Consider the following 18,285-nt stretch of genomic DNA (forward strand, 5'->3'; position numbering starts at 1 on the left):
TAAGAACACTGCTCCCTGCTGATAAGTGCTATACTTACAGCATCTCACCCTCTTGAAAACATCTTCCTCATTCTTGTCCGTCTCATGTAGATCATGTGTACAAAGGTCCAAGTTCTGACAGCAGCTTGGCAGTACGTGCTTAGGGTGATCTCTGTGTGGTCCTCAGGCATTCAGGGACTCCTATACACTTCATTCTTTGCTTCCATCCCACTCCAAGTGCATAGGCTTTGCGAAAGTCTCACATGCAAGTTTGCACTTCCCCAGATGTCTTTCCAGTTTCCTGCTCCTCCTCCTGCATAACGTTGCTGCCTGGACCCCATGTGTGTGCAAGTGACTTCTGAGCGCTGAGGACTGGCCACTGGCAGTCGCACAGCTCCATGCTCCTTTCTCCGAGCCCTTCTCTTCTTGAGCCTAGCCATAGTCCTCAGATTAATTCTTGCTCTTTGCACATCACGAGGAAAGCTGGGTTTTAGTTTAGGAATCCATGTTCTTCCTTTGAAGTTTCTTGAGGCCCAAAGGGTTTAAAATTATGGTTCAAGCTGGCTTTTTCTTCGGTGCTATAATATTGACGTTTTGATCCCAGGATGACTACACAGATTGCACCTTACTTACCTTTTGTCTGTGGATACTGCCAAGTGAAGTAACTTTTACAGTCTGGTGTTCCAGACATTAAACATAAGCAGAAGTCTTTCCTCTGTCTTCATGCTGAATGATTACACCATATTAAGAGTTTAATTTCTTAGCAAGGCTGGGAGGTGGATATTCTACTTCTTATTCCCATCTTCACTCTAGTTCATAGTCATATGAAGCACACTGTAAATGCCTGTGGAATAAACTGCCAGAAATGAAGTAGACGAAAGGTTTGTCCTAACTGCCAATTTATTTATGTGGCCTTCTGGTTCTAAGACTATGAGCTTAAGCAACAATTCTGCCTTCCCGATGCTGAAAGGTGAAGACCCCATCTAAAATAACAACTGTAATTGATGTCTAAATGCACTAAAGAAACAAACCGATTAATTATATACGTTGTTATATACTGAAGCCTTTGTATGTTTCATCTCACCTCCTTGCTTTGGGTTTTTTTAAAGTATCCCAGTAGCATTCCACTCCCTCGTTGTTTGTTGTGTTGATTATATACTAACAGAGATCAAAATTCACATCCAATCATGTTTTTCCTGGGTATAATTTGTTATGAATTAGAAGAAAAATCTTTATGGGAATACTGCTTTCTATTTCTGATGGCTTGCTATAATTGCCTTTAAATGTAAATACTATTGCACAAAGTTAAATGGCTATTTATTCTTTCCACTAAATACTTTTTCCTATCTGTAGTAGATATTGCTCATTCCAAACACAACTTTCCATTTTCGATAGACTTGTTGCAATCTAAGATACATAGCAAGTGTTTTGTAATTTGTTCTGTTTGGTACATTTTTAAAAATTACTGTATTTTTTTAATTAGTTGGATTGGAATTCAGATTCTGTCAAAACACAAAGAATCCAAAAAGTGAACCTTCTCAGTTTTAAAGTAAACAGAAAAACGTGAGAAATGGAACATCATAAAAGTTCTTTCATATAACACTCAGTTTAGAACATATGTAACTGAAGTAGCAATTCACATTTCACTCTGTGAGCTTTCTGTAGAATTGGTTTTTTAACACAATGTGTATCTTTGTAGGACAAAATGCATATGTTGATGAAAAGGAGATGTACATCATCACTTCTACTTTTACAGGAACTTTTTGTCCTTTTCATGACCAGTGCACTTTGGATTTCTTTCCTTCTTATTTGCAGAATACATCCAGTGGGGAAAAATCTTGGGAAGTATTGCTGGGCCACGTGATTAGTGAGCTGTCTAAGGGGAAGATATATGAAGAACAAGAGACTGAAGAATTAACAGTGGTATTGGCAAATCTCTTGAGAATGTATCTAGCATGTCCCCTTTCTGTCTGTTATTTAAGTTTTTCAGCCTTGTTGTTGCAATAATTTTTCTCTGATCTTGCTAAAGACTGCAATACAACTCTCTATTTTCTAGATCAAAGGACATCCCTTCGAGACAGTTTGCCTGTGCAAATCTTTCTTTTACTGACATCATATGTGGCCAGTGCTTTGTTGAAAAAGTTATTGACAAATACTACTACTAATTGTGGGGTTTAATCATATGTATGAAAGACCTTTCAGAAACTTGACAAACTGAATATTTAAGTAGAAAAAACATTTGTCAAGGGAGAAAGAAAACCCAGAGTTCTTTCACTTGATTAGAGAAATGCTGGCCTACAGAATGTATGCTTGATGCAGTGGTTTATATGGTATGCTTAAAAACTGTTTGGTTCATATTGGAGTTTCTTACATAGGAGACAGTTTTTCTGGGGTGGAATTCAGTAATTGCTTCTTTCCCCCTGCAGGTAAATCCTGATTCTGTAGAGTGTGATCTGCAGCAGTTCTGCCTGCCATTCCTCAGGATCACGAGCCTTCTTCAACACCATCTTTTTGGAGGGGATTTACCTAGTTGCCAGGTACAGATTAGAGAGGAGCATACTCAAGTGTTTCCATTTAAAAGCTAGGAATGAAAAATTAGCCTTTTCAGGTGTCTTTTTCATGGCATACATTTCCCATCCTAAGATTTTTTTTTTTAATTATATTTCACAGCATTGCTCTGCAGCAGTATTTCTCTTCCATAAATTTGTTTTTAAGGCCGCTCAGCTTCCCAGAAAAATGGTACTATATCCTTAAAATCCAGCAAATACATGCTTATTTTATTCAATCACAGATGCCTGTCTTAAAAAATACCAACATACTTTTTGAACTTGTCTAGCATTTGCAGAGATGTTTTAGTTGCCACGCAGACTGGAATTCAGTCTTGATTTTGTTTAATGCCTGTTAACACTAGGACTTCGGAGACATTGCATTAGTGGACAATTATGTTTCAGTTCCCTGAGTGATTTGAGTTTGTTGCAGGTCAGCTCCCTCATTTCCTTGTCTCCAAACCATTTCATCTCTAAAACAGCTACAAACCAATATGCGTGCTGAACAGGAAGAAAATTATTGGGAAGTTTGGGGTTTTCTTTTTTTTTTTATTTGTGTTTGTTAGATTTGTGGGTTTGTCTGGTGTTTGGGTTGGGTGAGTTGGTTTGTTTGGTGTGTTTTGGTTTTGTTTTGTTTTGTTTTTTTTAATTCTGACCATTTTTCTTGTAATTCGAGCATCCAGTTTGAGGTAGTCTGGGAAAAATGAAAGCTTCTCTATGTCTCTGAACATTACTATTAGCATTATTATACTAGAATCTCTTTACTGTTTTTATTGGAATAGATGCATTTTTAATAAAGTATTTAAAAATTCAGAGTGTAGGTATTAATCTAAACCTCTCTGGTTTCATACATAAAAGGAAGATGAAGAATTCACAGTTCTTGCAAGCTGCCTGGGTCTTTTACCATCTTTTCAGTCGGCTCATCAGTTCACCAGTGCCTCTTGTCTCGATTGGCCAGTGCCAGCATTTGACATGATATCACAGTGGTGCTCAGAATTGGTTTCGTTTTCAGATACGCATCCGGATCAAGTAAAGGTATGTAGCAAAATTACTTCATTCAAAATAGTACTGATGTGGAGGTAGCTCTTCGTTGTCTGATTCACTATGCGCACACTGTTGTTTTGGATAAGGATCTGAGAAACTGACTTGTAAATGAGAGAGAAATTGTAATTGGAAATATTAGTTAGTGGATATGGGTTGGATGGGTTAAAAACCAAAATAAGAAAATCTGTTGTTTTTTTTTGTTTTTTTTTTTTTTTTTTATATATTATTACTGGAGACAGAAAATAGGACGATTTTCCTTAGATGATACCACGTGTACCCATGTCTTCTGTACCTGAAGCATATCAAGGACATGTAGTAGAAATTTTGGCTTTTCAGAAAATACCAGCGGTTTTTCTTGGCTATTAGACATTATTGATATTTTTGAGCACCTTTAGTTGCAATACTGAAAAAGATCAAAAGGATAAAAAATGTTTAATAGCTGACTGATGAAAGACAGTACATCTTCTCTGAAGGTTAAAGAAAGAATACCAAGGCTTGAATCAGTGCAATTGGAATATCAGTTGTGAAATGTTTCAACATCATTGCATTGTTTTTATGAAGAAGCTGCATCTCAACAATTCAGGTCGCCCTATCCTAAGTTGATGGTGTCAAAGAGGCAAGTCAGATGTGTTCTGCGGTCTGCAATGTGATCTGCACCTGTCTTAGCCTAACTCATGCCTACAAACATGCAATTGTGGATGGAAATCTGAATACTCCACAGTTGCTGCCAAGTTGGTAGGCATGTGAGAGAGACTGCAGTGAAACTGATAACTTTCTTTTCATGATTGAAAAGGAACTGGGTACAAATGCATATTTTCCTTTTTCTTATTTTATATCTTGCAAGAAAGATCCCATCTGGCTCCTATGCTCCTCAATTATAAACACAGTAAAAACGAGTAGGTTGAAGGAAAGCACATCACTGTCTTTAAAAAAATGGGCTGTTTTTAAGAGCAAAAGAGAAGACTTAGGCTCGGAAACCAGTGTTTAGGTAGTGGCCTGCCTTGCCAAAATTTGTGAGTACTGGCAAGTTCTTAATGGCCTCAAAATGTATGTGTGCAAGAGAGTTTTGAAAATCAGGCAGATGTCTTTAAATATCTTGTACAGAGCCCAACTTCAGTTCTGTTTTTGAAAGTTTTAGTGTAAGTTTTAGCTAGGAGACAGCTTTTGTAGTTAGTGCCAGGGTTGGGCAATACTGTGTTGATGTTGCCAAGGTGCCGTAGTGTAGGGAGTGGGAGTTTTCCCTGTAAATCACTCTTAATCCTCTTGTTTTAGCTATGAAGATTTTTGCGGTTAATAAGTGTCAGATTTAGAAAACGTCCTTGGGAAAAGGCTAGTGCCCATTTCTTACCTGTTACAAAAGATGAAATGTGACCATGGTTGGGGAGGGCATTCAGCCAGAGGCAGGTGACTATTGCAAGGTGACTTTGGACTTCTAAATTTGTGAAATGCAGATGAAATGAGAGATTGTTGAACTGTATGCTTCCTTTCTTTGGTATTCTGTTCTCTTAGAAAAGATAAATGCATGTGTAGAACTGATACATTGTTTTTCTCTTATTTGTAGATGTTGCTTATGCAGGAGCCTAAGTGGGACTTGCCACGCCTCCTTCAGTTGCCTGAGAATTATAATACCATTTTTCAGTATTATCACAGAAAGACTTGTAGTGTTTGTACCAAGGTTCCTAAAGATCCTGCGGTTTGTCTAGTTTGTGGTACTTTCGTATGCTTGAAAGGACTATGCTGCAAACAACAGAGTTACTGTGAATGTGTACTGGTAAGAGAGAGTTAATTCAAATTCTCTAATTGATTCTCACACTCATGGATAATTTTTAACTCCATTGCTCAGTTTCAGTGGTTTTCTTTCCAAAATGTGTTTGTATAATGTTTAGTGCTTATTTCTGATAGATGGAACTAGACTGGATTCTAGAGAACAGTTTTATTCACCGTTTTAAGCCCATGGCCTATTTCACCTGTCTGAAAAATGCGTACAAAGCCATTGTAGCAAATTGAAATTAATCTACATTCTGATTGTTCGTCTGTTATTTTATTTTTCCTCTGTTTTGTTTCCTTGATTTCTGCATACATAAGAATATCAATGTATGGGTTTGGTTTTTTCTCCGTTTATAATTTCTGATATACCTGACCATCTACTAGTGGTCTGCAGACTATAGCTAGATAAGCATCATTTTAAGGCCTTTGACTTCAATTCAGAAGCAAAATTTTCAAGTCTGCAAATATGTAATTACTTTCAGAAGCCTGAGTTGGACAGCATCTACTATTATCTTCCTGCCTGTGATAAAGGCTGGAACAACAGGGGCTTTACAAAACTATGAGTGGAATTTGTTGGGGAGATATTTACAAATGGAGCATAAAATCAAACCCAAAGAAATTTCAGAGGGATCCTGGATCTTTTTTAAATTGGTTGACTCACCTTTCTCTCTCATACTGCTAATAGGGTAGGAGAAGGAGGGGTAGGCAAAACTTAAAATAGAATTAAGTTAGATTTAAGGTGTCAAGCTTCATGAAAACAGGAAGTTATATTTTTTTAAAAATCTATATAATTAATTATATTGAACTATAGTTGATCGGATTATAGCCTGTAATTGTAATAAAACTATATAGGAAGAGCATGTTTTTTAATTGCTAAGATTAATTGATGAATACAGATCATGCCATTCACAGAGATGAATGACAAGCAAGAATTATTAAAAAATATTATTTACTAAATTTGTATAGCCATCGATTAGATCTGTGAGAATGGACAGAGCAGGCAGATGTTTAACAATAGAGACTATGTAAAAGAGATAACGTTAAGTTTTGGTGAACGTTTTCTCTTACTCTTTCCATCTGTGAGAAATATTTGGCCATGCTATACACTTTGCTATGCAACAACAAATTTAAAAGATTGTAGAGAATATTTTTCCTCATTTTTGTTAGGTAATTGTGTTTTCACATGATAACAAATGTCCTCCCTTTTTGAGCAGGGAGCCACTTCTGTATGCAAGTGTTATTATGGCAGCACAAAATGTGGAGTTGAGTAACAGTTTGCTTGGAGAACTTTGACAAACTGTTTCTTAGTAAATAACAGGTCGTATGGTATTTCAGACAAAACTAATTACTATTTTAAAAATACTTTTGTTATAAAGTTGACAGACACTGACAGAATCTTTGCCTTCTTTCCTTTCTACATCTGTAATATTACAGCATTCTCAAAACTGTGGAGCTGGAACAGGAATATTTCTTTTGATTAATGCATCTGTAATCATTATCATACGAGGCCATCGTTTCTGCCTTTGGGGTTCTGTTTATCTGGACGCACATGGTGAAGAAGACAGAGATCTTAGGTAATGTTTTCATCACAAGTGTGTTTCATTATTAATCCTGTATGTAGTTTAACTTAATGTTATGCAATACTCTACCTTCACTGAGTGGAAAATCCACGTTTACTGCAAACTGGACTGACTTTTTTTTCATGTCTACTCTTTTTTTCGGCCTAGAGGTGATGTTGTCATGATCACTGAGCTGTACACACCAGGCACCCAACAGACAGATTCCTATGTTGCCATTTGCAATGACAGTCAGTTCTAAGTGTTGCGTTGGGAAACACTTCTCTCCCAAAGTTGCTCTTTGGCCTTTAATCAAATGCTGCAGTTGGATTCCAGTGCAGGGAAGGAGCGTAGCTTCTAAGCTACACGTGCCTGAGCAAACAAGAGGTGTTTTCTGGATTCTGCCATCCAAGGGGAGGAAGGGAAGTTCCAACAGATATTAAAAACAAAACCAAAAGCCCCTCACCAATAAAAATGCATGCTTCCCCTGGGCAAAAAAAGTACTGTATGTTCATTATATAATAATTAATCATGAGTTTTTATCTTCTTTTTTTTTTTTTTCTACAGGCGTGGTAAACCTCTCTACATTTGCAAGGAAAGATACAAAGTACTTGAGCAGCAGTGGGTATCTCATACTTTTGATCATATCAATAAAAGATGGGGGCCCCATTATAACGGCTTGTAAATCATCATCATTGTCTACACACCATATCATTGGTGTTACGGTGAATGAACGCATCTTGACTGACAATAGCTTTAATTGAATGGGAGTTTAGCTCTTTGGCTTGGGGTGGGCATAAAAGGGAAATGGAACTTTGACAACATGTGAAATTTTTGCAAGATTAGCTGCTGTTGCTACTGAATAATGATACAATAATTTGAAATTAAATCCTCAAAATCATGTGAGCAATCTGATTGCACTCAGTAGTCCATTTTTCTTTTGTTTTGTAAAGCTCATTATTGTTAAGAAGCACAATTTTACTTACAGTTGTTTAGAGGCTCCAGGGACAGCTGTCAGGTTTTTCTTTTTCTCTGCATGGAGTTGAGTTTTTAGCAGTTTTTGCTGAAACAGTGTATATGTCTACTACATCTACTAAATATGTTGCATAAAATTTCTTTGCCTTTTTTGTGTTGGTTTGAGGTTTTTGCTTGATATGCATTTGTAATTAGACAGGATTTGTAAAATGGTTGTGAGACTGCATGGTAACAATTGGTCTGGAAGTTGAATTTTGGTGAGTATTTCACTTATCATGAGAGGTCTATTGAAATATTTCAGGCATTACTGAAAACTTTTGCATTCTCAGGAATTTCTTATTTTTTTTTCTCCACAAATAAGTGAAATAGCTGTAAATTAGATATCTTATAACTCCTAATGTATTCCAGAACACACATTCTTTTCTTTCTTTTCTTTTCCCCAGAAAGGAGATTTTTTTTTCCATATCAATTGAATAAACTGTTAGTGATAACACATACAGAAATTGCTGTATGTAGAGAGTTTGTATGGTGCCCAACACGGCAGATCCCAGTTAGAAGCATAACAACCATAAACCTGCCTGTTGTTTCAAACCAGATATTTCAGAATGATTGGGTTGGATACGTGCAGGCTATTCTACAAATGAAACATAATTTTGTATCTTTCCTGTCATTTCAGGAGGTTCCTCCATATTGTATTTGTTTAGAGTAATCACTGTTCTTTCTGCTTGGTTTCCTAAAAAGGAAAACAAAAATGCGAGATAGCCTGGATGATCAGCCAATGCGTGTGCAGCTTCATTGGATGAATGCCAAAACAGTTTAAGCGTAGAGGGGTAAAAAATGGATGAGAACAGGCATGACTGGGCTAAACCCCACAATGTAAGTAGATAGGAAAGGTTATAGGTAAAATACTGGTATGTAATATATTGCTACTAATGTTTTTTCACAAGTGTTGGATATTTGTTGGCTATTTCATACAGTACTACCAAGCAGTTCCTGGTAGTTTTGACTTTCATAGCTTGTGTGTAAAATAAAATTTATATGTGTAAAATAAAAACATCTTATGATAAAACCACGTATACAATGAAAGCAGTTCCCCAGTGGAAGTCATTATCTAGTGAAAAGTGTATAGGGGAAATAAAATGACTGTATAGCAATCAAGGAGAACAGACAGAAGGAAAAGTAAGTAAATACAATGAGCTTTTCTGGATACCTGCAATTCAAAAAAACCCACAATAAAAGATGCTGGTTTTTATACAAACATATAAATATATATATATTTCAAAAGTATTACAGTACTTCCTGTAAGATTAGAATTACTCTGTTTCACCAACTAAATGGCTGTGTTTTTTCCAAAATACTACTTTTTTGATACTGTATTATAAGTTCTGCCTGTAATATTTTTGCATTGCTCATTATGAATATCAGGCCATTTTGTAAGTGTGGATAAAGAGCAAAAGGATTCCTTACATCTCCAGCATAACATTATTACAGGGCTCATGAACTTGAGTAATCCATAGTTTGAAGCTCCAATGCTATATTTACAAGAGATAATGTATCCAGAATTTGAGTACTGTGTTTTATTTAAAATGGAATGTTCTCTGGTTGTGCATATGGATGTGAAGTAAAACTATTAGCCTTAACTTCAACATTTGGGTATTTGAGAGTGGTTATTTTAGTACTGGTGAATTAGTCACCAGTCAATTTAAAACCAACAACAACAAAATCACTTGGTTGAAAAATTGTACTTGAATATCCTTGCATGCTGCTAAACAAGAATTTTGATTTCCCCCGTAACTTTTTTAATCCTACTTTATTAAGCTAACCTTGAAAAAGAACAGGTCCCAACTAGAGTGATGTGTGCCTGTATTACTCAAATGTTCTGGTGTGAAATCCTGTATGAATGATCATTTAAGTACAGTACATTACTGTAGAATCTAAATCAATCTTTATAACACATCAGAAGAGTGTAAAACTAGGAATACAGTAATCAACATTGTAAGATATGTTAATAAAAGTCTACTGTCAATCTGTGTGTTTGTGATTTTTTTTTCCCCTCTCTACCCCACTCATCTAAAATGCAATTATTATTTAATTCTACCCAATAGCCAGGCAGTTATTTAAATGTCAAAAATTTATGCATGCGAAACTCTTTTCAGGGAGAGTAAATGTGATATTTTTTTTCGTTTTGTTACTTAAACACAGTCATATATTTTGTATTACTAATTTGGATTATTTTATTTTACTCATAAGTATACCACTTAAAGTTGGGCTTAATTTCATGCTAGCTATTACCATGTTCCTGCTGCAAAATGTGGAGATTAAAATGCTAAGTTGAGAAACTGTACTGCTGGGAAAACTGTGCTTGATGTCTTCTGTCAAATCTGTTTCTGGAATAACTTCAGTTTGATGAATGTGTATATATATATATTTAAGTATTAAATTTTTCTTTTGACCTTTGAGAAATCCAGTGAAACACTCTTGTTTTGACCTTGATCTTTGGATAATAGCATCTTTTTTTTAGTGGTGGCCTGGAGCTTTCAATTAATATTTTCATCACCTCTGCAATAGGAATCCTGTGCAACTCACAAGCAAATGACATTTTTTCCTTTATAAGTGGTGTTCTGCTACAGTATCCAACCAATTATTTTCTTTACTTCAGAGTCAGGTGAGATAAGTTTGTGCTGTTTGTATAGCCGCCAGAGGAGACAGTTTTGTGCTGATCTTGATGTGGTTTAGATCTAGTTTTAATGTAACCCTGATTCTGCAGTACTGCTTTTAACTTCCATTTCTCAGAGGCAGCGGTAATGATGAAGGGAGCCTGTCTGAGCATTAGCCCAGATAAGAACGAAATTATGCTGTTTGCAAAGTAAGAAAACCACAGGAATGATCTGAGCCAGTGTGTGGAAGTTCACAGCTCTCCATTATCAACTGTGGGGTCTGAGGGAGTGCATGTAGTCTGAGGAGGGGGCTCTGCGTGACAAGTGAGATCCGTGCTGCTGGGCTGAAGGCCGTGCTATAGGAATGTCCCTTTTTGGTAGGGCTCAGGGCCTCCAGCACCTACTCTCATGTTCCCTCAGATGGGCAGTTGTTTGCCTGCAAGTGCTTTTACACTGAGAAGAGCACCAGCGTCTGCAGGTTCAGCCTCCTGGCTTTACTTGCCTCTTTGGCCACTCTAATGTCCTGCCACTGCAGTTGTAATTTTGCTAGGCTGTACTAGCTATTAATTCCTGGAAATGGATGTCCTTAAGTAGGAAAAGCATATTCTCAGTGGCATCAAATGCTTCATGAATTCTTAGCTGTATAAATGGCTAGGGTGTTTTAATAAACTAAAAAATCCTTTTTAATGGGTTTTTAGGTTCTTTTATTCACTGTATCATTTGTACTTTCTTACCACTAGTGCTATTGAGATTTAATGCTACATGCTTCAAATATTGTATTTCTTTGAAAATACTACTGACAAAGCAAGATTGAATCTTGTTAAATAAATGACAGTTTCAAAAAGCTAATCTTAACACCCTAAAACATGATTTTTGCAATGTATGCTTTTGCATGGTACAGGAAAATGTGGAAAAAACTCCACTCTTGAAAAGCATTTTAAATTTAGCTCTCGAGTCCCAGTTAAAATGTCTCAAAATGAAAAGACTGTTATTTGAAAAGCCATTTCCTGTAATTCTGTCACTTGATGTAGAGCAGGCTGGTCTCTTAATTTGTGAAAATGGGAGCTGGTTCCATGGAAACCCCTCACATCATAGAATTATTTACTACCCAGTAAACAACTTACTATTCCTTCAGTCTTTATCCTTTGTATGTACCACATGGATGGTAAACCTTTCCATTTCCACTGAGTATGGCAACAAATGTCTTAAGGACTTGTGCTAATTAGTTCTTGGTTTTTTTTCTTCTCTCGTCTGCTGTCATGGAGTGGAAATTTTCTGGGAGGAAACTGTTTGCCTGTGAAATCAGAACTCCCTCAGTCGATTTCTCATGCTGCCAGTAATGTCCGTGCTGTTTTAGCTCTTAGAATTACATATACATCATCTACTATCTGGTATGTTTCCCATTGAAGGACTACTTCCAATTCATAACTACCAAACTTTTTAATAATTTTGACTTAAAACAATTATGCTGGGCTTATTCCTCATGGAATTTTAAAGTATTTTTTAATGTTTCAACAAGAACAACAAAAGATAACCTTTCAGAGATTAAAACGGGGAAAACAAATTTATTGCTTCTGTCATTTTAAAAACAGTTTTTCTAAGTGTTGAGCATATCTACTGTCTCTATGCTTTGGCCTTTAAATATGGTGACCAAATGTGTATGGGTCACAAAGTAGAATGGAACTGCGGGCTGAAGCAGTTACCAAATCAGAACAACATGTGCTGGGGATTACATGTAAGTACTGGCAAATACCTAAAGCAGATAATGAGCCTTTGTTTTACAGATGTCAAGGAATATCCTTTGTACTTTGGCTCTGGAAGCCACTTTATACAATTTACTGTGAGGAGAGTGTTCCTTCTGTTTCTTTGAAAAGCTGGGGCTCTCTCCATGTAATGCAGCCACTTTTTTCATGCCTTTGTTGTCTTCACATTGCATACACAACTACCTTGTTTGTGTAGGAAACCTAAAACAGCTGCAAAGCCCCCTGCAACTGTATAATAATACTTTGCAAATAAGATTGCATTCTCTGAGTGCTTTATGCACAGGTAGCCAGGGGTAGGTACAGCTTGAAAACTGGGTTGTAGAGGCTGTGGCTGCTTTGCAGCTCTATGGTGCTAGTCATTTTAGATTTGTTGTGCATCATCTTTGAAAACCTAAAACTCATTTTGCATTTTTTCCAAGGTATCTCCAGGGGTCCAAAAAGATACTGCCTGTGTTGTAGGACAACTTCCATTACCTTCAGGAGTTTAGTACAGAGCTGCTGTTTTAACCTCAGAGAGCTCTGTAACAAGGTACTTAGAACTGCTGGTGTAAAGTTAAGCATCGTATAAACTATGGACATGCAGGTTTTCTTAAACTAAGATTTTCAGGGCAGCTGATGGGACTGTTAATTATTGTTTCATTTAGGTTCTCTAGCTGTCCTTTTTATACTGTTGGTTTTGTCTCCCACTTAACTTGTAAGCTCTTTTACGACAAGGAACACCTCCTGTTTGGTTCAGTAAGTAAATGAAGTAAGTGCTGCTCTGTAATGGTAGACCAACTGGTGTTACACCAATCCACGTAGCAAGATCTGCCATCAACTATGAAATACAAATGCACACAGGATTTAAGTGAGATACGGCCCTTTCATCCCTTACTTAACTTTTTGCATATTTTCATGCTTTGCTGCCTCCTCAAAAGACACTACTTCCTACACAGATATTTTGGCAGTAATAAAAATGACCACTAAATTAGAATTGGTTTGTTTCCCATAGTCAACAGTGACCCTGGACATAATACCTTTTCAATATTTCTCTTTTTTTTTCCCCCTACCAGAAGCTGCTAAGTAATGTCAAGAAACAAATATATTCTGAGAGTCAGAGATTGCCTTTTGTAAGTCTAGTACTGTATTTGTACAATTGATACTTTCCAGCATGTGACTGATGTCATTCAAATAACCTCTAGACACCTGGCTATTCAGAAATGGCTCATACTTTCACTTTATTCCTACTTGGATTGTTATTTTTTAGTCATATAACTCATAATCGCAAGTTTTCATATGGAAAACTTTCCTTCTACAAGGAGAAGAGTATTAAAAAAAAAAAAAAGATGGGCGCTATTTTAGTGACACATATTTCAAAGACTGGGATTGTGTTTAAATTGTGGGCAGAATTAGGGCATATTACTGTATCATTAAATATAATTTCACAATTTTTATCTGTCTAAAGAAACACGTAAAAAATCCCAAACAATCTCAAACTAAGGTACTACAGTAACGCTGCTCTTCTGTGTGAGTGTATTTCCAAGGACGCTGCAATACAATTTTTAACTGAATACTGCACAGCTGTGTTGGATCTGGTCCTCAGAAACACAGGTCAAAAGACATGTTACACTGCTGAATACCAACAAGGTGGTTTCCCTAGCAACAATAAACAGAAGAAAGCTCAGCCCATTCAAGTGATTTAGTTTGTGTGTGGCAGCAAAGATTGATTTTGAACACCATGGGAACCCATTAGCTGTAAGAAGAAAAGCAGCAAATGAAAAAAACTGTAGATCTCTCTTACCCAGCATTGCTATTTATTAGAATTGTATACAGTGTAATTATCGGGAATTTGCATAGGATATTCTTAAAGTGAAATACCATTTTACTTTTTCTTTCTGCAGCTTTTAATTTTCTCTACTGTGGGGAAAAAAGAACGCTTTATGTGGAAAGAGGAAAGGAGGAGAAAATTTGAGAAATGGACATGATGCTTTGGATAGGTTCACCTTCTAAACTTATTAATTATGTCCTGCATACGTACTCAGGCCTAGTGTGACATAGGCCACTCAGTGCTTCAGATGTTCATCCACTAAGGGTAAATTCAGATATTTAAGCATCATGATTATGCCACGTGTGCCCAGCAGTAATTCCTAATGAAGCCATGAGAGGTTGTAACCGTGCTCTCAGTCATACTACTACTGCCTCTCTGAAGAAAGCTGTACAAAACAAGACTAAGGGTTACTCTTGGGAGCATCACGTTCCAACTCTGCAAAAGTAATAAAAGGTAAGTTTCTAGTATTTGGGTAAGCTGACATGTTTTGGAAGAGCTACACACTAGGAACCACAAACTGTGGTACACGTTGCTTGCCAGAATCTCTGTGGATCCTTCTCTTGGCAATTGCTATCTAAAAGACATAGCGTGTAGGTTCTTCTATGTGTATTGTTTGTTGTTGGCTTTTAAGTCCTCTGAGTCACCTTTCCTCTGGAGTTTACTGCTGGGAATGAATCCAGTATAATTCTAACTCATTATAGTTCAGTGATGCTATTTACATTTCAGTGCTGTCTATACATCAGATATTCCATCTCCCCCCTTCTGTTTCCAGGCTCCCTGAGGTCTGCACTTTGTGCTTATGATTTGTAAGATCTGGGTGATGGCACCTGAGTCTTGGCTAGAACTGTTACATTGTTGAACTGCTTCTCCTGCTTTTTCTCCATGCAAGCATAATTACTCTTTGATGCTGTGCTGCTACCTACGTGGTTTTGCTGCACTTCTATAGTCCTTATCTGACTGCTCTGCTGCTGCTGGCTTCTGTTGATAGTTTAAATCATTTTTGAATATATTCGTAAAGCTCCAGTATTCTTCTCACTACTTCCATTGATTTCAGAGGCAGTGAAATCCACTCTTATATTAACATTGCTGTTATTTTATTTCCTTCATTGCTGAATAATTTTAATGGAGGCTTTCTCTCCTTTTCAGTCCCCTTTGCTGTTTTTGTTGTTTTTTGTGTTTTTTTTCCCTTCAAATCTGTGCTGTAAAAACTCCTCAGTTGCTTTGTCCTTGCTGTCCTCTGTGTTCAGGTAGTGTTGTAGATTTGGATTCAGGATTTTTTTTCTACCAGTGCAAATGAGAACAAAACTGGAAGCCTCAGCTAGAGCAACCATCTTTGTATGCGAGTACGGACAGAGTCATTACAGCTAGGAGCTGTCGTTTCAGACACCTGTCTAAATGAAAGCCTAACTGCCACAAGAGCTTGACTACCAGAGCCCTCAGACAGAGCTTTCTGTATCTGTACCTGCACATGTCCTGCTTTTCCTCTCAGGCAGTGGATGGGATGGTGGGCACTCTAGGATGGCAAGGGCTTTGGGATGAAATTATGGTATAGAGATGAGAACTCTTACCTGAAGCATTTTGCTTGCTCCAGGACACAGCAGACAGAGTCTGGGATTTGGCTCAGCAGGCTGAGAACCAGCAGCTTTTTTTCTTTCAGGAGTCCTGACCTACACTCCGGCAGCCTGAGCCCTGATTTGAGACTGAGAGATGGGATCTGGGACTCTCCCAGGGAGCTATGAGAAATCACAGTACACTGTGGTCTTTGTACTCCTTATCCTTCCCTTTACCTTATTCTTTTGCTCTCAGAAATGCAGCAACCATACTCTTAGGTAGAGATGTAGATGAAGAAAGTAGCAGGCAGGGTGGGGGATGTTTCCATGTGAGCAAAATACAATACGATTTGGAAGAGGCAAGTCTTGGATGGAAGTCTTAATGTGAGTTCTCCCTGTTAATACAGCAGAAGACTGCTGAACTCTTGAGGTAAGGAAAGGGCCATGTGAAGAATTGGTTGAACCACAGAGGGGTTTTGATGTTTGCTTTCTTCAAGATGGTGGCAACCCTTGAACAAGGTGCATTTGCATTTATTTAAAAACTAAGAAGGGAAAATCCAAAGCAGCACCCATGTGACCTGTTAGGACAAGACAATATAACACAATACGTGTTAACTCGGGTACTTACAGTTCAGCATGCTGTATCCACATTTGCATAGCGGGAATTTAAAACTGCCTCAAGATTTTCACAGAAGTACTATGCATTTCAGCTGTGTCCTTAAACTCTTCAGCAACTGTTGTTTTTTTTTTTCCTTTCCCGCAAAGCTGTTTAATGTTTTTACATTAACTTGTGATTCACCAGTGTTTATGATGTGTGTAGGTTAATGCAATCATGCATTCTGTTCACAATCACGAGTCCATTTCTGGGCAAAGAAAAATGCACACAGAGATGAAGAGGTATTTAAAAAGCATGAAGTCCTCCTGACTTTTAAGGAGATTTACTATAGTGAATAATGTTTCTGTATAGCCATTTGAAAAGGGAGATTTTAAACTGATAAATGAGGGTAAGACAGTGCATCTCAACTTTTTATTACAGAAAGTGTACGTTCCATTATAATGATGTGTTTTATGATTAAAATACTTCCATTTACAATTTGTTGGCTACATGTTTCACTACATCAGTACTGTATGTTGATTTAAAATTTAACTGATTCACCAAAACTACTTTGTGTGCAGCAACTGAACGTCTCCATAGAATACACTTTGGAAAATCTCATCAGTTAAATACTGTAAACTATTTATGGTCTAAGAGATACTCTATTCCCATTCAATTATTGAGGCTATAGCATTTTATAGCATTTCATTTACTAATAGCTCTTCGCCTTTTGGCATCTAGTCATGGCCATACAAATGACATATTTTCTTTTCAAAGACAGCCTAAAGAAAGTGAGAGATCAAGCCATTCCTAGCCTGAGCTTGCATTAGTGGAGCCATTGTGTAATTGGTCAATCACTGCACTTGACAACAATTAAGAGTTGTTCTTTTCTACTGGAAATTTGCAAGCAACAACAAAAAATAGCGGCTGCATGTAAATATGGCTTGTTTCAAGGGAATGGTAAAAAAAATTACTGTACTTTGGTCAGATTGACAATTCACTGTTAGAAACAATTGCCTTGTTAAAAACAAAACATGCACAGCAATGGATAAAGGTGGCTGGAAGAATTTTGTGGAGAAATGCCAATGTTCCTCATTGTTTAAAGTTTGCAGTTTCTAAGTGAAAGCTATTTAATACTAGTTACGCATATATACTAATTAGTTTTATTTCTTGCTCCTAACCATTTCTTTAAAAGCTCACTAAACCGTCCCTTTACCTCACCGCGTTTACCCGGCCTGTCCTGAGAGGCCCCGGCGCTCCTCAGGGCCCGGCGCGGCAGCGCTGAGGTAACGGCGCGCGCCGCCGCAGCCCCGCGGCCCCGGCCCAGGCTCAGCGCGGAACGCGGCCCGGGCGGCGCAGGGGGACGCGGCTGCGGGCCCTCGGCAGCGCCTCCCGCCGCAGCGCCTCCCCTGCCCCGCCGGCGGAGGCTCCGCGGCCGCCAGGTGTCCAGTCATGCGGGGTCGCCCCGCCGCTGTGGGAGCGAGAACGGACGGCGACCTGTGCCCTGCTGACAGGCCGCGGGCCCGCGGCGCTGAGGGGGCCGGGGCTGCCGGGACCTGCGGGTGCAGCGCCGCACAGGTGCGGCTGCTGGGGCTGAGCCGGGGCCCTGCCTCTGCAGGGGAACACCAGCTGTACCCATCTCCCCCGAACCTATTGGTAAGCAATACTCAGAAAAATATCTTTGTGGTTAAACGAACAGAAGTGACAGAAGATACTATGAGGTAAGAAGCAAGTAGGTGTGACACAGGATTCAGGCGCATCAGGACAAAGCCATGGGTAACTGGAGAAAGATATCTGTAAGTTCCCTAAATACCAAAATAGACCTGTCTCTAGTGTGTAATACTTTTAAAGTCACCTACTAGTAGTTAGTGAACCATAATATACATTGCAAATATGATAATATTTGATAAATTCCTTTCAGTGAATGTACGTGCTCTTTTCTCCCTTCCCAGTACATACAGGTATGCAATTGTTAACAAAGGAAAGGGAGAGGTACTATTATCCATAGACAACATGGCACACAAATTGAGAAGAGGTGGCCAACTT

At 38.0% G+C, this 18,285-nt stretch overlaps 2 protein-coding genes across 17 annotated transcripts in view; both read left to right on the forward strand.

Annotated features, from left to right (window-relative positions):
- The window catches only part of UBR3 (ubiquitin protein ligase E3 component n-recognin 3), a 122,123-nt gene extending 112,230 nt beyond the window's left edge, over nt 1-9,893 (forward strand). For 5 of the 6 annotated variants that reach the window (XM_065069724.1, XM_065069719.1, XM_065069721.1 and 2 more), the window contains 6 exons: nt 1,795-1,902; nt 2,406-2,516; nt 3,384-3,560; nt 5,131-5,340; nt 6,771-6,910; nt 7,460-9,893. In XM_065069724.1, coding sequence (XP_064925796.1) covers nt 1,795-1,902; nt 2,406-2,516; nt 3,384-3,560; nt 5,131-5,340; nt 6,771-6,910; nt 7,460-7,577 — 864 coding nt within the window. In that variant the 3' untranslated portion in view covers nt 7,578-9,893. The remainder of the gene's footprint in view (nt 1-1,794; nt 1,903-2,405; nt 2,517-3,383; nt 3,561-5,130; nt 5,341-6,770; nt 6,911-7,459) is intronic. The other variant, XM_065069720.1, reaches the window with a different exon arrangement.
- Nucleotides 9,894-10,104: 211 nt separating this feature from the next.
- The window catches only part of MYO3B (myosin IIIB), a 249,370-nt gene continuing 241,189 nt past the window's right edge, over nt 10,105-18,285 (forward strand). For 9 of the 11 annotated variants that reach the window (XR_010473849.1, XR_010473850.1, XM_065069731.1 and 6 more), the window contains exon 1: nt 10,105-17,895. The gene's annotated coding sequence lies outside the window, so the exon portion shown is untranslated. The remainder of the gene's footprint in view (nt 17,896-18,285) is intronic. The other 2 variants (XM_065069733.1, XM_065069732.1) reach the window with 2 other exon arrangements.

Source organism: Columba livia, chromosome 7, assembly GCF_036013475.1.
Source record: "Columba livia isolate bColLiv1 breed racing homer chromosome 7, bColLiv1.pat.W.v2, whole genome shotgun sequence".
Taxonomy (NCBI): Eukaryota; Metazoa; Chordata; class Aves; order Columbiformes; family Columbidae; genus Columba; species Columba livia.